Source organism: Ranitomeya variabilis, chromosome 4 (genome assembly GCF_051348905.1).
Source record: "Ranitomeya variabilis isolate aRanVar5 chromosome 4, aRanVar5.hap1, whole genome shotgun sequence".
Lineage (NCBI taxonomy): Eukaryota > Metazoa > Chordata > Amphibia > Anura > Dendrobatidae > Ranitomeya > Ranitomeya variabilis.
In genome coordinates this window covers 290,276,337-290,294,496 of record NC_135235.1, presented here as the reverse complement: position 1 = coordinate 290,294,496, position 18,160 = coordinate 290,276,337, and the positions used below count along the sequence as shown (strand labels likewise).

The 18,160-nt window shown below is 43.4% G+C and overlaps 1 protein-coding gene across 2 annotated transcripts in view; it reads left to right on the top strand.

Moving 5' to 3' along the window:
* LOC143764525 (uncharacterized) overlaps positions 1 to 18,160 on the top strand; it is a 111,041-nt gene that overhangs the window by 68,093 nt on the left and 24,788 nt on the right. For both annotated transcript variants that reach the window (XM_077250152.1, XM_077250153.1), the window contains exons 7-10: positions 2,819 to 2,929; positions 9,029 to 9,268; positions 10,510 to 10,643; positions 14,788 to 14,969. In XM_077250152.1, coding sequence (XP_077106267.1) covers positions 2,819 to 2,929; positions 9,029 to 9,268; positions 10,510 to 10,643; positions 14,788 to 14,969 — 667 coding nt within the window. The remainder of the gene's footprint in view (positions 1 to 2,818; positions 2,930 to 9,028; positions 9,269 to 10,509; positions 10,644 to 14,787; positions 14,970 to 18,160) is intronic.

The window sequence follows — 18,160 nt, the reverse complement described above, 5'->3', positions numbered from 1 at the left end:
GGAGGACAGCAAATCAACTAAAAGTCGATATTGCGGCCAGCGTGCAGCCAGCGGGAAAGGAAGGGGTGAATAAAACACCCGAAAACACCACCCATTGGACCGAAAAAAGGTCCCACCAAATTCAGATGACAGGTTCCCTTTAAAAAAAAAACTCCAAGTGTTAAATTTACACAGATCTGTTCGTAAAGACCTGATTTCCGCTGCCTCGGCTGAAGCTGGGAGTAATGTTTGCATTCTTGTGGTGGGAGCCGATTCCTCAGATTCCTGGTACACTAATGTAGCAGCGAGGAACTGCCAAGAAGAAATCTCATGTTCCCTATTCTCTTCCTAAAAGGGAATGTTCAACATTTCATTCTCTTTTGCTTTAAATTATGCACAAATAATTGTTTTATAGCTGCCGGATTTTCATTTTTTTGACACAAAGCTCCAAATTCCCCCTTAATAATTGAGGTCAATGATAAAGATCTAGCTGCCTGCAGCCGCCACTAGAGGGAGCTTTCTGCATACAGTTTTACTGTTGGGATGTATAGATAGAGTATGCAGTAAGCTCCCTCTAGTGGTGGCTGCAATAAAATGCTGAATATATTCTTAGTTTAGCAATACTTGATTCCTTCTACAGTTTGAACTCCAATCTTTTCCAGTTTTATAATTCTTATTAAACTTGGGAATGAACATGCTACTTATGTAGCCAGTGAAGCTCCAATGGGGACGTAGAGTCGCATTGCCTTTATCTGAATCCTACCGTACAGCAGCCTGAATTGTATCCGTAGTGTGTTTGTCTGGCTGTGCGCTGCTACATATTTATTAGTATTGATCCTAACTGTTTCTATACCCTTCTCACATACTTATTATGGGGGATGCATTATTTACAGCGCTGCATGGCTTTTAAATGGATTTCATCTATCTCCTGCAGTGCAGACACCCCCTGTGCACGATAACTCACAATTTACGCCATCAATCATGCCCGGTGCACATACAGCTGACCTTCTAGAGTTCTTTAAGTAGCACCAGACATAGGAGACTTTGGCCTGTAAATTTTTAATAGCCTAATCCCTGCAATAAGTCTGATCACAGATTTTCCGACTCCTGGGAACCCCAGAAATCAACTGTTATCTAATGAGGAAACGTATTAAATTTCCCTGCAGTGCCCTCGCAGGAAAAATGAAGAATTACACGGTGTCCACTGAAATTAAAGGGGGTTTCCACTTTAAGCAACACTTGCAGACATATAGAATAACAAACCCAATAGTGCTCACCCTTCATGTTCCAGTACTGGAAGTGGAAAACCCCTTTAATGAGCTCTCTGCATAATTCATGGGTGTGGGGGGTCCTCCAGAGTGAGACATGATATTTTTGCCTGTTCTGGAATCTTTATTGAGTTCCCTAATAAACAATTCATTTAAATCTGTTATTATATGTATTGCCTGCCTGTTGCCACTGCTAGGAAAGCTGGTGGCTATCAAAAACTTGCTGACGAGTCGTAGGTGTGAAATCTGCCATAATTAATTAGGGATATTCAGTGTCTGGTAAGGGGAGGTTCCTCCTGAATTTTTTATGTAGATTTGAAAGTGGATCCACATCAAAATCCAAATAAAAAACCTCAAATCCTTAAAGGGTGGGTGCATATGATGTCTTTTTTGGAATGGAATGGAAACTACAAGTTTTTGAGGAGGATTTGTAGAGAGTTTTTGCTCCAAAAATTCCTATAGAAACGCCGTGTGCACATACCCAAATACTTGAGTACTCTGCTGTGCATTTTAAGGCGGTTCCGCCTAATAATCCACATTAAAAAAAAAATCTGAATATATCTACCCTTTCTATCAGCATTGTAACCATGTGGCTAGTCGTCAATTATACGGCCATCCTTACAGGGCACCTGGGTGCAATGGCACCTCCATCCCACCAGGACAGTTGTTCTTCAATATTCAGTAAGTGGAAAAGATCGGCTATTGAAAATGAGAAGTCGTGCTATAGCAAAATCCAGGCTGCAACTGGGTAACAATCTGTTACTAATCCTTCCTCCCATTGTTTAACTATTCATCCCTGCTTTGATTGTTCGGAGATTACTCACACTATATCGTATAAAAGCTTTTACAAGTGATTTCCAATCCATTGTAATCTGTGATTGACACAACTGACAGGATGTCACTTCTTGCTTAGGGTTTTTTCACTTTCTAATATAGAGCACATTATAGGAGTTAAATCCTACAGCTACTGAATTCTTAAAGGTACAGGAAACCTTTATCCACCTGACGACCTCTATCGTGATGATGCCAGCGGCCATCTCTCATGTTTTCTATCAGCGTAACAAGACGACGGCTATTGTAATTCTATATCGATCACAAAACAAATGTAGTTTGCTAATTAAAAATATTTAGGAATTTATTTATAATGACATTTTCTTGTTTTCCTTTATTTTTTTTTTCTCCTTTAAGTAGAAGTTTGATGTGAAGAGACATAATATACAAAAGGAGGATTTAGCACGACTAATGCAAACCATTCGTATCAGGATATAGATGCACATCATCAGATTTCAGCTCTCATTTTTTTTTTCAAAGTGTTTTTTTTTTTTACAATAATTGAAGTAATTTAGTTGCTTTGGGCAATTGCTCCATTATTCCTTTTGCATCGGTCTCAATAGCTCTCCGCCGACCGTGATGAGCCTTTGTGCTGAGGCAGTTTAGATACTTGAGGTGCATAACACATTGTAACAGCAGCTCCCGGTCCCTTTTTTGCACCAAGTCTTTTTATAAAAAAAAAAAGCGGTCTGTACCTGCTGTTCATCTGCTCATCTACTATTCGGATTGGCTTTTCCTAGGCTCAGATGGAGGAATTCCGCCAATTGAAGGATGCATTGAAGAAAATGCCAAGCTTCAAAGACTCGGGCACTGACACACAACACCAGCAATTCCTGGCTGCTAATAAGAAGGTAACGTGAAACTAAATGTATCAAAAAGAGCTGTACAGTCATCATCAGGCAGAGCCGACATCTGTTTCTATCCAGCTGCACACTGCGGCATGCACCAATGTACAGTACAGACCAAAAGTTTGGACACACCTTCTCATTTTAAAGATTTTTCTCTATTTTCATGACTATGAAAATTGTACATTCACATTGAAGGCATCAAAACTATGAATTAACACATGTGGAATTATATACTTAACAAAAAAGTGTGAAACAACTGAAATTATGTCTTATATTCTAGGTTCTTCCAAGTAGCCACCTTTTGCTTTGATGACTGCTTCGCACACTCTTGGCATTCTCTTGATGAGCTTCAAGAGGTAGTCACCAGGAATGGTCTTTCAACAATCTTGAAGGAGTTCCCAGAGATGCTTAGCACTTGTTGGCCCTTTTGCCTTCACTCTGCGGTCCAGCTCACCCCAAACCATCTCGATTGGGTTCAGGTCTGGTGACTGTGGAGGCCAGGTCATCTGGCGTAGCACCCCATCACTCTCCTCCTTGGTCAAATGGCCCTAACACAGCCTGGAGGTGTGTTTGGGGTCATTGTCCTGTTGAAAAATAAATGATGGTCCAACTAAACGCAAACCGGATGGAATAGCATGCCACTGCAAGATGCTGTGGTAGCCATGCTGGTTCAGTATGCCTTCAATTTTGAATAAATCCCCAGCAGTGTCACCAGCAAAGCACCCCCACACCATCACACCTCCTCCTCCATGCTTCACGGTGGGAACCAGGCATGTAGAGTCCATCTGTTTACCTTTTCTGTATCGCACAAAGACACGCTAGTTGGAACCAAAGATCTCTAATTTGGACTCATCAGACCAAAGCACAGATTTCCACTGGTCTAATGTCCATTCCTTGTGTTCTTTTGCCCAAACAAGTCTCTTCTGCTTGTTGCCTGTCCTTAGCAGTGGTTTCCTAGCAGCTATTTTACCATGAAGGCCTGCTGCACAAAGTCTCCTCTTAACAGTTGTTGTAGAGATGTGTCTGCTGCTAGAACTCTGTGTGGCATTGACCTGGTCTCTAATCTGAGCTGCTGTTAACCTGCGATTTCTGAGGCTGGTGACTCGGATAAACCTATCCTCAGAAGCAGAGGTGACTCTCGGTCTTCCTTTCCTGGGACGGTCCTCATGTGAGCCAATTTCTTTGTAGCGCTTGATGGTTTTTGCTACTGCACTTGGGGACACTTTCAATGTTTTCCCAATTTTTCGGGCTGACTGACCTTCATTTCTTAAAGTAATGATGGTCACTCGTTTTTCTTTACTTAGCTGCTTTTTTCTTGCCATAATACAAAGTCTAACAGTCTATTCAGTAGGACTATCAGCTGCGTATCCACCAGACTTCTGCACAATACAACTGATGGTCCCAACACCATTTATAAGGCAAGAAATCTCACTTATTAAACCTGACAGGGCACACCTGTGAAGTGAAAACCATTCCCGGTGACTACCTCTTGAAGCTCATCAAGAGAATGCCAAGAGTGTGCAAAGCAGTCATCAAAGCAAAAGGTGGCTACTTTGAAGAACGTAGAATATAAGACATAATTTCAGTTGTTTCACACTTTTTTCCTAAGTATATAATTCCACATGTGTTAATTCATAGTTTTGATGCCTTCAGTGTGAATGTACAATTTCCATAGTCATGAAAATACAGAAAAATCTTTAAATGAGAAGGTGTGTCCAAACTTTTGGTCTGTACTGTATACAACATAAGAAATGTGATATTTGTCTAGTAAGAAACTCTGGGACAAAATATGAAGGAAAGTTTTCTCTCTATTCTCACGTTTACATGGCCGAACCTCCTCCTCACCTCTCACTGCTAGAACCCAAATCAATAAGCAGAAATCAAACCACCACTAGGTGTTTAAAAAGGATTTGTCACCAGATTTTACAATGCAAACCATATACATTATTAAACAGATCTATAACCTGATGAGGCTGGAGTAACTTACATAGCTTAAAATCGTAATTATACAGTCATTTTGATATTGGTTTTCTGAGTCCTTACTTTAAAATCAGGCTGGAAAACTTTTTAAAAAAGGATTAGACCGCCATTCTGACATGGATTTTCAGTACACCAGCCTCATCAGGTCTAAGAAATGAACAGTAGCTAATATTGTGTTCAGATTGTATTGTAAAATCTAGTGACCGATAAGCTTTTATTTCACTGCAGGGGAAATTACAACATGACGCGGGTTCCGTTGTAAAATGCATGGACATCCCGACCCCTGCAGAGGCTTCTTGTAACATTCTCTGCTCTGATTATAGATGAAGTTCTGAGAAGGAGACATCTCGGTTACATTGGAGTTCCCTAATAGGGTTTTATTATCCATTCTAGTGCTACAAATCAATATATGTAATGTTAAAGAGGTTGTCCAGATTCGGGACTCAAGTCTGCAGTTACTCTGTGACTGCAGACTCATGAATACTCACAGTGCGCACACTGGACACTGTAAGGATTCTTTGGGGCTGGAAGCAGGGGGTGCATACTGAAAGTATGTAATTTGTATACATGCAGACTAGATGTGTGCAGCCTTTCTCAATACAAGTGAATTGAGTGAGACAAGACGTGTCTAGTTGGAATGTGGGCGGAAGTGTGCAGATCGCATACTTCACATGACCTCCCACTCACGGTGCTGGAGAATCCTGACTGCGTGCATTGTGCACCCTGTGAGGATTCACAAGTCTCCAGTCCCATAGAGTAACTACAGGGTTGAGCCCCCAAGCTTGGACAATGCCTTTAAAGAGTTATTCCCTTAGCGTTCTGTGGATAGGGGATAATTTGTTGTTTGTTTTTAAAGAGGAATAACCATTTAAATAAATGCATTGTGCTTCCTTCTGACATTAGTGTTAAAAACCTAAAGAAATTAACTGGGATAAAATGTGGTATGCATGCAGCGTGTAGGTGCTTGTTTACCCTGGCCACTAAACAGACAAAACCCAAGATAAAAGCATTTTAAGCAAATACCCTGCAGTAAATAAAGAAATAGCAATAGCGCATGGAAATAATATAGGGTGTTTAGTTAACATAATTTTGATTAAAAAAAAAAATTATAATAAAAGCCATCCCACCACATCACGGTAACCCTATTCGGGATGGTCCTAACCTCCAGTATTAAAACCTTTAACATTTGTCAAGTGACGTACATGTGAATAAGGACTGAGACCCGAATAATGGACATGAATGTAATATTCAGCTTAAAAAAAATGGAAGGCCACATATTTATATAAGGCTACGTTCACATTAGCGTTAAGCTAATGTGCGTCGGGTTTGCGTCGGCGACGCAGCGGCGACGCATGCGTCATGCGCCCCTATACTTAACATGGGGACGCATGCGTTTTTTTTTGTTGCGTTGTGCGACACATGCATCTTTTTTGCCGCAAGCGTCGGACCAAGAAAACGCAACAAGTTGCATTTTTCTTGCGTCCGATTTTCGGCAAAAACCGACGCATGCGTCGCAAAACGCAGCGTTTTTGCGTGCGTTTTGACGCGTTTTTGCGTGTGTTGTGCGTTGCGTCGCCGACGCAGCGGCGCACAACGCTAGTGTGAACGTAGCCTAAACTAGGTGCAAACAAAATGAAACAAAAACCTAAAAAATGAACTGGAATATACCCTATATTATTTTCATGCACTATTGTTATTTATTTACTGCAGGGTATTTGCTTATTATATTTTTACTAGATGGTGGCCCGATTCTAACCCATCGGGTATTCTAGAATATGTATGTAGTTTATTTATGAAGTTTTCAGAATAATGCAATTTATACACAGGATTCGGCCGGCCGGGCGCAACCAATTGGCGAAGCGTGGTTCAAATTCCGCGCCAATTCGCGGCCGGACTGCGCTTGTCGCTGATTGTTCGTGGCCGGGCGTGACCAATCAGTGAAGCCAGGGCCTGCTCTAGGTTTTTGACGGCCCCCGGCAAAAGAGTCTCAGTGGGCCCCCCTCTTTAACACATACCACGATTCATGATACACAGATACAGCAGAGAAATATAGCACAGCCCACGTAGTATATAACACAGCCCACGTAGTATATAACACAGCCAACGTAGTATATAACACAGCCCACATAGTATATAACATAGCGCACGTAGTATATAGCACAGCCACGCAGTATATAGCACAGCCATGCAGTATTAGCACAGCCACGTAGTATATAACACAGAGACATAGTATATAACACAGCCCATGCAGTATATAACACAGGCCACGTAGTATAGAGCACAGCGATGTAGTATATTGCCCAGCCACGTAATATATACCACAGCCACGTAGTATATAGCACAGAGACTGTGTATAACACAGCCCACGTAGTATATTTCCAAGCCACGTAATATATTGCTCAGCCACGTAATATATTGCACAGCCACATAATATATTGCACAGCCACGTAGTATATAACACAGCCCATGCAGTATATAACACATGCCACGTAGTATAGAGCACAGAGATGTAGTATCTAACACAGCCCACGTAATATATACCACAGCACAGAGACGTAGTATATAACACAGCCCATGCAGTATCTAACACAGCCCACGTAGTATATAGCAATGTGGGCACCATATCCCTGTTAAAAAAAAAATTTAAGTAAAAAATAGTTATATACTCACCTTCCAGCCCAGGCGTTTACCAATGCTCCTTGCGACGCTCCGGTCCCAAGAATGCATTGCGGTCTCGCGAGATGATGACGTAGCAGTCTCGCGACACCGCTACGTCATCATCTCGCGAGACCGCAATGCATGGACCGGAACGTCGCGAGGAGCAGCGGTAAAGGCGACGGAGGTGAGAATATAATGATTTTTTATTTTATTATTTTTAACATTAGATCTTTTTACTATTGATGCAGCATAGGCAGCATCAATAGTAAAAAGTTGCTGCCTGTTAATAGCAGCGTTAACGACTGCGTTACACCGCGGCATAACGCTCTGTAACGCAGCCATTAACCCTGTGTGAGCGCTGACTAGAGGGGAGTATGGAGGGGGCACTGACAGAGTAGGAAGGGGCGAATTCGCGGCCACACTGTGCCCGTCGCTGATTGGTCGCGGCCGGCAGGCCACGACCAATCAGCGATGTGGGATTTCCGTGACAGACAGAAAGACAGACAAACAGACGGAAGTGCCCCTTAGATGATTATATATATAGATTTTGGGTTTTGTCTGTTTAGTGGCCGGTGTGAAAGTTCGCCTACATGCTGCATGCACACCAATTTATATTCCAGTTCTTCATCTCTTTTTGTTTTTGTTTCAGTTTTTTTGGACTCTATGCAAATAATGATGTGGTCTCCTTTTCCCTTGAGCTGGGCATTACATTCATGTAGTTCCCCATGGCTGGGTGTGTATTAGTCAGGTCTTAGTCCTTCTCAGCCCTTATCCCCCCTTTAAGTCACTTGACACATGGTGAGGTTTTAATACTAGAGGTTAGAACTGTCCCGAATAGGGTCACCTTGACACGGTGGGATGGCTTTTTACTTTTTTTATCAATCAAAATGATGTTAACTAAGCACTTTATGTTATTTTTATGCACTGTTGCTGTTTATTTATTTGCTTATTATGTTTCTATCTTGGGGTTTTGACATTAGTTTTACCAAACCTCGTCATGGCAGAATGAATCCTTTGTTACAAGGTGATGTGTGTTACGTTGTAAATGTTTTAAGTGATATTAATATTAATAGAAGACCTGCTTCTACAAGAAGGCAGAACACTCTATGTGTCTTACATTGGCCTTTTTTATTATTTTATTTTTACCAGTGAACCTTTTATTTTTCACCGACATCTCCCGAGCCTTTTAATAGGTTTTGGCAGTTGTATCATAATGCAGGCCTCCCGTTCTTGGCATTTTCTGTTCCTGGGTGACAGCTCTTGTTATGTCTTTTATGGTTTTAATATTTTATGAGCTAAGCTGCGTTGTATTCAGTCTGGCCTAAAGCTAAAGCCAAGTCTGTCTTCTCTTCTACAAACACTTGTGAGTGTGAGGCTGGATGTGAAAGTTGTATATGCTTTTCCGGAACTTTTTTTTTTTTTTTTATGACCTTTGGCCATCCGACTCATTTTTCTTTTTTTAAGGATTTCAAAGACCAAAATCCACAGGTGCCTCAGATCTCACAGGGAAGCAAAAAGATCTCAGAAGATGTCCTCCCGGGAGGACGCGGGAAGCAGCTGTCACATGTCCAACCTGGAGGACAAGAGAGCTCCTTAAATCAAAGTCCCTCTGTACATCTAGCTCCCATAAAGCCAGCCATGCAGAATGACAGCCATGTTTCCAGATTTACCAGGACAGTTAACAGTCTCCCGGCTGGCAAAGAGGTACACAAATTTTTAGTTTTTTTCTGTGTCCTAATAAGGCGTTTGTCCATCTCTGGGAACAAATTATTATTAGTTTTGTTTGTCACTTACATGCAAATATTTGGGGTTCAAAATCACTTTTGCAATTGAGTTTCATAAAAAAAAAAATTGCACCGTTTTGCTTTTAACGGGCTCTTTGTTTCTTGGCACATTAAACTTTGATGTGGTCTGTTATCATAAATCATAAAAAAGACAGATAAAAGATTTAGAAACTCGCTGACAGATTCTCAGTTTTCTTATTCTGCAGCCAGCAATACACAGAGCAACACAGAGGCTGTAGAAGGAAAGTGTTGCAAAACTTTTAATTAGTCCCAAAGGCAAAATACAAAAAATTATATATATTTTTTTTTATAAAATTACATGAATTTATGAAAGGAAAAAAAAGGTTCAGTCAACAATCAGGATGTTGAATCTCAAACTACTATTTTTCGTTGAGGTAAATGGAGATATTACCAATTTTCAAGATTAATTTTTTATTATTTCCACTTTCCAATTAATTTGAGATTCTTTGTCAGAATCCAACTTCATTTGGTTATGGACTAATATCAACATTGATGAATATGCTTGGATAAAAATGAGACCTAAGGGGTAACGTTTCTCCTTGTGGATCATCACATGTTTGACATGCCAGTGTAAGGAGACTTATAGGCTGTGCAATGCTTCCCTGGGAAATTTAATATGCAAATTACCTCTTCAGAGAGGAGCAGGACTAGAACTTTAGAATCCTAAAAGTCTATAGCGACTCTTTAACGAGCCTTGCCACATGATTTTGGAAAAAAGTCAAACTAGAATCTCAGTTTGCAGACACTTGTTTCTGGGTGTTGTCTTACATAGTAGCTTTGATATGGCCTATAAGGCTCTTTGCATTGACATTTCAAGCATGTCACTTTCCATGAAGAGAAAGGATACCCTTTAGACCCCAGTCAGAAGCCTCTCATGCAGACTAATCAGAAATCTTGCATTGCACTGAAGAGGGGCAACAATCTGAAACACGTGTCTGCGAATTGAGATTTTGGTTTGGGTTTTGGCCTTCACATTCACGTCCGAGCAGAAGAATAGTTTTTCTTCCATGTACAGAGAGCTGACCGGTTCACTTTAATTTACTTTTAATTTAATTTTTTTATGACAAACTGTATGTATGGAATATATAATATACGCAACGCTAGGTTTGGTCTTATTAATTAGAGGCTTGTATATTACAGATCGAAAACCAAAAAGTGATACCACGTGACCAAAAGCTGCAAAATAAAGTTGGTCCTGGCCCCCCGGGAGTTGTAGATAAAAAGTCCCCCACCGCCAGTGCCGTGGCTGCTAATAAACCAGTCTCCATTCACAGGTGCGTGGTTGAGTGCTGAGTCTTTTCATTCCGCCTCTAATCCTTTATCCTTATTGCGGCGGCTCAGATCTTCACGCTGGTTAATCCCCTCTGCTCCATCATGGACTGAAATGAGTTTAGGTTTTACAGCTGAGTCTTTAAAGGTGACCGCACATGTCGTGATTTGTGATACGCAGCCGGGAACCCTGCGTCAAAAACCACCCGCAGGTTCCGGATAAGCAGCATGTACAGGTAAAGGACGTGGTCATTGTGCATTTCAGTTCTCGGCTGCACAGGAAAAGAGCCATTTTTACAGGCGCCCAAATGTCAGAAATAATTCAGTATTTTCTCAAACGTGCCGATTGTATAGATCTTTGTGAGCCATAAATAATCAGGAATAATAGGGTTCAGTGTAAAACTATAAAACTACACCCAATGTTGGTTTAGTTTCCAATTCCACAATTTTTTTTAAAGGGATTTTCCAGTTTCGGAAAAAAAAAACTTTTTTCCAGCTGCAAAATCCCACCTATTACCCCCAAGAAATAAAGTAAAGTAAAGAAATTTTGTGCGTGTCTCAGGAGCTTAGCCATTTAGCCCTGTACACTATCCTGTGTCTGGCTGTAAGACAGCTGGCTACAGCCGGAGCCTCTCCCCTCTGCCCTGTACACTATCCTGTGTCTGGCTGTAAGACAACTGGCTGCAGCAGGAGCCTCTCCCCTGTACACTATCCTGTGTCTGGCTGTAAGACAACTGGCTGCAGCAGGAGCCTCTCTCCTCTGCCCTGTACACTATCCTGTGTCTGGCTGTAAGACAACTGTCTGCAGCAGGAGCCTCTCCCGTCTGCCCTGTCCACTATCCTGTGTCTGGCTGTAAGACAACGGGCTGCAGCAGGAACCTCTCTCCTCTACCCTGTACACTATCCTCTGTCTGGCTGTAAGACAACTGTCTGCAGCAGGAGCCTCTCCCCTCTGCCCTGTCCACTATCCTGTGTCTGGCTGTAAGACAACGGGCTGCAGCAGGAGCCTCTGCCCTGTCCACTATCCTGTGTCTGGCTGTAAGACAACTGGCTGCAGCAGGAGCCTTTCTCCTCTTGCCCTGTACACTATCCTGTGTCTGCATGTAAGACAACTGTCTGCAGCAGGAGCCTCTCCCTTCTGCCCTGTCCACTATCCTGTGTCTGGCTGTAAGACAACTGGCTGCAGCAGGAGCCTCTCCCCTGTACACTATCCTGTGTCTGGCTGTAAGACAACTGGCTGCAGCAGGAGCCTCTCCCCTGTACACTATCCTGTGTCTGGCTGTAAGACAACTGGCTGCAGCAGGAGCCTCTCTCCTCTGCCCTGTACACTATCCTGTGTCTGGCTGTAAGACAACTGTCTGCAGCAGGAGCCTCTCCCGTCTGCCCTGTCCACTATCCTGTGTCTGGCTGTAAGACAACGGGCTGCAGCAGGAACCTCTCTCCTCTACCCTGTACACTATCCTCTGTCTGGCTGTAAGACAACTGTCTGCAGCAGGAGCCTCTCCCCTCTGCCCTGTCCACTATCCTGTGTCTGGCTGTAAGACAACGGGCTGCAGCAGGAGCCTCTGCCCTGTCCACTATCCTGTGTCTGGCTGTAAGACAACTGGCTGCAGCAGGAGCCTTTCTCCTCTTGCCCTGTACACTATCCTGTGTCTGCATGTAAGACAACTGTCTGCAGCAGGAGCCTCTCCCTTCTGCCCTGTCCACTATCCTGTGTCTGGCTGTAAGACAACTGGCTGCAGCAGGAGCCTCTGCCCTGTCCACTATCCTGTGTCTGGCTGTAAGACAACTGTCTGCAGCAGGAGCCTCTCTCCTCTGCCCTATCCACTATCCTGTGTCTGGATGTAAGACAACTGTCTGCAGCAGGAGCCTCTCCCCTCTGCCCTGTCCACTATCCTGTGTCTGGCTGTAAGACAACTGGCTGCAGCAGGAGCCTCTGCCCTGTCCACTATCCTGTGTGTATGGCTGTAAGACAACTGGCTGCAGCAGGAGCCTCTCCACTCTGCCCTGTACACTATCCTGTGTCTGGCTGTAAGACAACTGTCTGCAGCAGGAGCCTCTCTCCTCTGCCCTGTACACTATCCTGTGTCTGGCTGTAAGACAACTGTCTGCAGCAGGAGCCTCTCCCCTCTGCCCTATCTGCAGGATGACACAACGATTAACCCCAATTGTTAGTGCTTATGTGTGACCATTCACTTTTAGCGGTTCATGGATGTAGTACTCATCCGTGACCAAGGCTCCCAATAGACAGCGAATGGAATACCAATCACGCATGCGCACTACCGCTTCATTCAAGCATTCTTGTAATTAGTGGGGGCCCAGGCGGTCAAACTCCAAGTGATCATACATTTATACCTTATTGTTAGGCTAGGTCATAAATGTTTGTTAGGATAATCCCTAACCCTTTTTAAATAGGAGCGGTGTAAGGCTACGTTCACATTTGCGTTGTGCGCCGCAGCGTCGGCGACGCAACGCACAACGCAAACAAAAACGCAACAAAACGCACGCTAAAACGCTGCGTTTTGCGACGCATGCGTCCTTTTTTGCCGAAAGTTGGACGCAAAAAAAATGCAACTTGCTGCGTTTCCTGCGCCCAACGCTTGCAGCCAAAAAAACGCATGCGTCGCAAAACGCAGCACAACGCATGTCCATGCGCCCCCATGTTAAATATAGGGGCGCATGACGCATGCGGCGACGCGGTGCCCGACGCTGCGGCGCCGAACGCTAATGTGAACGTAGACTAATGCATCATTCCACCAGCGGTGGCACTGCAGGGGAATTAAACACCTGCTGACCGGTTCCTTCTCATTCGATCACTGGGTTTCACAGCACTCAGCACACTTCAGAACATTAAAATAGGGGGCTCATATTTGTAGGGTCCATTTAAAAATGATATCTAAGCTTGCCTTAAGGCACCCACTCACATTAGACTAAAGTCAGCTGAATCCCTCCAATATCAGGGGATTGGCCAGTTGCCTAATTTTTAAGGGGATCTCTCTAGTTTGCCACCACTAATGTTGTTGGGGGATAGAACGATTGGTTTTCCAATGGCCGTTTTTTTTTTTCTCCATAGTGAGAAGCCACTGCCAGATATGTCTGGCGGTGGCTTTCTTGTAGAGAACACAGGAGCGCTTGGCCGATCGAGTGCTCCTGTGTAAGGAGGAGTCAGGGGAGATGGGTTACCGCCGAACAACCCCTATGTGATCAATAAGAGTATTCTTATGTTCTCTTGGAAACATTGAGGTCTTGTATCTTTTAATTATGCTTCCTGAGCAAATCCGGAGGCGACGTCTTTCCCCCAGAAGACTTGCTAAAGCGAGTCCTGGCGTTCGTGATTGAAAATTTGTGCCAAAATCCCTAATGAAGTTTTCTTTGTTTTAATTGACACAGTGGGGGTGACAATGAAAGCTATTATTGCGTCCTTAGGATTGAGAAGTGCTCGGGGCATGCAATTTCTTCCCTCCCTAATTAAGCTGTTTTCAGAGGTTTCGCCACTAAATTATTCCTTTACCGCAAATAATGGCAGTATAATGGATTGGTGTAACCCATCTGACCTCATCGTGTCGTATGGAAAGTCATGTTAATGTTGGCAAGAGGATAGAGGCAAAAACACCGGGTGTGTAGGGACACGTCCGCATTGACGAGGAGAGTGAAAACAGTTCAATTGTCAGTTTCGGAATATATTTCCAGAGGAACAGTGTAAAGCAGAGTTCCAAAACGGGCATGTCAGGACTGGAGAGCTTGTTGTGCCTCCTGTCAGTCCTGTGCTGTTCATATAGAAGACCAGGAAAGCTGCACTTCCACCAGTTATGGTGACTAGTTGTCTCGTGCCATCTAGTCCTTCATAAGCTTTGTGTAACCACACCCCCACCACTGATTGGCAGCTTTCTGTGCATAGGCAGAAAGCTGCCAATCAGTGGTGTGGGTGGGATTATACAGAGCTCAGAATTCAGAGAACTGCTAGATCTACAACAGAGAAAACAGTGTGTTCAATCAAAACTGCAGCAAGTAGCCCAGTAAATAATATATCCCTGGAATCGGGGTCTCTTCCCCTACAACATGATGCTCTCAGATAACATGGCAAAAATCTGGGTGACAGACTGCCTTTAATAATGATTGCTGATGATTTGTAATTTTTTTTTTTTACAGCTGGCAGGACATAGTTAACAAAGTGAACGCCCGTATAACCGAAGCAGACAACAAAAACCGGATTGGTAATGCTCTCGCGAAATCTGTCACCCATCATGTTAATGTTCCAACTGGGAAGAGGGAACCTGCGTTACCACAAGAGAGCGACCACAAAATGGAAGCAGATGATGAGCTGCAGATGGGTGAGTGATGATTTACACACAAGTCAGGGTAACGGAAAAACGCAATGGAACCCATTATTATCTATGAGCAACCACAAGTCGGGATTTGGTATCATATATTTAACATTTTATACAAATTGTTTAGGTTATTAATTAAGGGAATGTATACAAGACACAAGCTTTACCCCTGAGGAAGCCACGATACGTGGTGAAACGTGTAGACTCTCTTCTGTTTCCTTCTCAATGGTCGTTCTGGTTATTGCTATGCTGTCTTCTATAGTGTGCCCGGCTGCCCCCATTCTTCACATTTGTGAGCACATTATAATCTATGTTGATGCTTTTCCTGATGAGCACTATGCACTTTACACTTATTGATTGCTCTTTCGGTCTTGGTATTCTTTTGCATTACATGTATTGCAGTATATTGCTTTACTCAAATCATACATCATTGACCGGAACAGTCTTTGCTTTTTGTTTTGTCCTTGTAACCATACGTTATAAATCTTTAGGGAGTTGAGTTAACGCTAAGGATACCTCTAACATGGAAACAAATATTTTTACATATGTTAGTGATTACATTTAGTTAATAAATTTCAGGCTGCAACCTTCATTCCTTCACTCATTTTCAGACTTTCTGATGTCCAGTTTGCAATCTGATCCAAGTTTCAGATTTTTCTCTTGTGGGAATGTCTCTCACAGTAATACAGGCTGGATGTGAGCTCTGTGTGTATCCAGGGTGCTGCTGCATTCACCTCCTTCCATGTATCGGCTCAGCTCCAGAACTGCTTATTTCCTCTACATGTCTTTTACATGTCTATCCGATTTCTGCAGCCTCACAGAATGGAGAAGATGGAGATATATTTTTTTGGTGGGCATTGCGGTCCTTATATGGACTGTGAAATATGTCTCTCTGAACCCGACTTTTGACTATGTAGTAGTTATTAAACCTGTAGAGAGAGCGGTCCTTGCGCTGGTCACAAATCCTCCACTATGGGTTGAGGGTCCCCGCTCTGGTTGGTCACAAGGTCTTCACTATAAGGTGGGGGTCCCTGCTCTGCTTGCTCACAAGTCCTTTACTTTAGGGTGTGGGTCCCCGCTTAGGTTGGTCACACGTGCTTTACTATAAGGAGGAGGCCCCCTGCTCTGGTTGGCCACATGTCCTTTACTATAAGGAGGGTGTCCCTCCTTTACTATACGGTGAGGGTCCCTGCTCCGGTTGGTCACAAGTCCTTTACTATATGGTGAGAGTCCCCGCTTCGGTTGGTTACAAGTCCTTTACTATTCTGTGGGAATCCCCACTCCGGTTGGTCACAAGTCCTTTACTATACGGTGGGGATCACCACTCTGGTTGGTTACATGTCCTTTACTATTCTGTGGGGATCCCCACTCCGGTTGGTCACATGTCCTTTACTATATGGTGAGGGTCCCCGCTCCGGTTGGTCACAAGTCCTTTACTATTCTGTGGGGATCCCCACTCCGGTTGGTCACAAGTCCTTTACTATACGGTGATGGTCCCCACTCCAGTTGGTCACAAGTCCTTTACTATAGGGTAGAGGTCCACACTCTGGTTGGTCACAAGTCCTTTACTATGGGGTGATTTTTCTTGTACTTATATTGGAATACACTTACTTAGGATCCCTGTAAAAGTTGTTTGGTGCTTTGTGTGATCATTTGTTGTCAAACCTCTAAAATGTTAATTTACCGCAATCAAAGGGTGCAGGCTCTGGCCAGGGGGTTCCACCAGTGGGGATCCTTCTTACATCTTTTAATGAGACGCCGCACATCAGGGTGCTGTAGCTCTACTAATGATCTCTCATTAAACCTTCACCATTGTACATTTTTGATCCGTGCACTGAATCTAGGCCAGGTTCAGCAGGGTGCTAGGCTTGTACCCTCCTTCACAAAGCTCTTCATTAAAGATTGCTTACTAACCTTCCATATGTTAGCTCGCATCTAAGAATTACAAATGGAGCCTACCACAGTTCTCCTACTAAAAAAGTTTATATTTTTGAACCTACAAGTTGCTTTATGCCATTTGTATGTATATACAGTATGTATTGCTATGCCATCAGTATCTACAAACCACCCAACCAAGTCATTCATCCTATCCATTTAATTAAAAGCAAACCCATAACCCAGACCTGACTGCACGGCTTAGGGCACCTTACAAATGCCTCTTCGTCATTGGTTCACTACAGGGACATGACCTTTAATTTTAAAGGGAATATGTCAACAGGATTTCACCTCCCAAGATATTTATATGCACCTGTAGTAACTGTTTCAAACAAAAGTCCAGCAATACCTTTACAGAACCAATGCGTTTCTCCATCATTGAGAAATCAGCATTTGTGTTAATATGCAAATGAGGCTGAAGAGCTAAAGTAGATCTGAAGCCTCTGTCACTCCAGCTCTATTCACTTCCAAGCTCTATCTTCTCATATGTGACTGACACATTCTGTGTGACTTAAGGCAAAGGAGCCATCAATCAATTATAGGGAGGCAATGCTGGGTGGGAAATAGAGCTGGAGTGACAGAGGCTTCAGATCTACCATAGCTCTTCAGTCTCATTTGCATAGCAATTAAAACCCTGATTTCGCAGTAATGGAGGAGCGGACTGGCCATGTAAAAGTAGTGCTGGACTTTTCTTTGAAGGAGCTACATGCACATAGAAATAAAGACATGTATTCCAACTTGCTTACAGCTCTTTTAGACTTATTGGCCCCCCCATCATTGATGAAACTGTTGTGCCACCTGTAGAGGGAATGGTGCATCAACAACTGTGGTTTCATCACTGGGTATTGTAGTGCAGCGGGGTTGGTGCAGTGCGACAGACAGGCAGGGACCACAGAAATGTCCAACATAAGCAATGTCTTTATTTGAAGACTCGCATGCAAGAGTGATATCCTGCAGATCGCAGCCGGGTTTCCATAAACAAAATCCAGAACTCAAAACCTGTAGCCGTGGACAATGGTACCGCTGTGTCTTTTGGGTGCATCAGCGGCCTTGAGTTCCCTGGCTCTGTGTTAGCTCCACACAGGCCTGGGTTGCACAGAGCCTCCTGCTCTGCAGCTTGCAAACTCCAAACTGACACACCCAAGTCAAAAACTGACAGATGTAAATGGAATCGTGATGATAGAGCAACTTCCAAAACCCGGTTGGAGAGAGTGAACCGCACCCACTAGTATCCTGCAGTTCACTCAAAAAAAAAAACC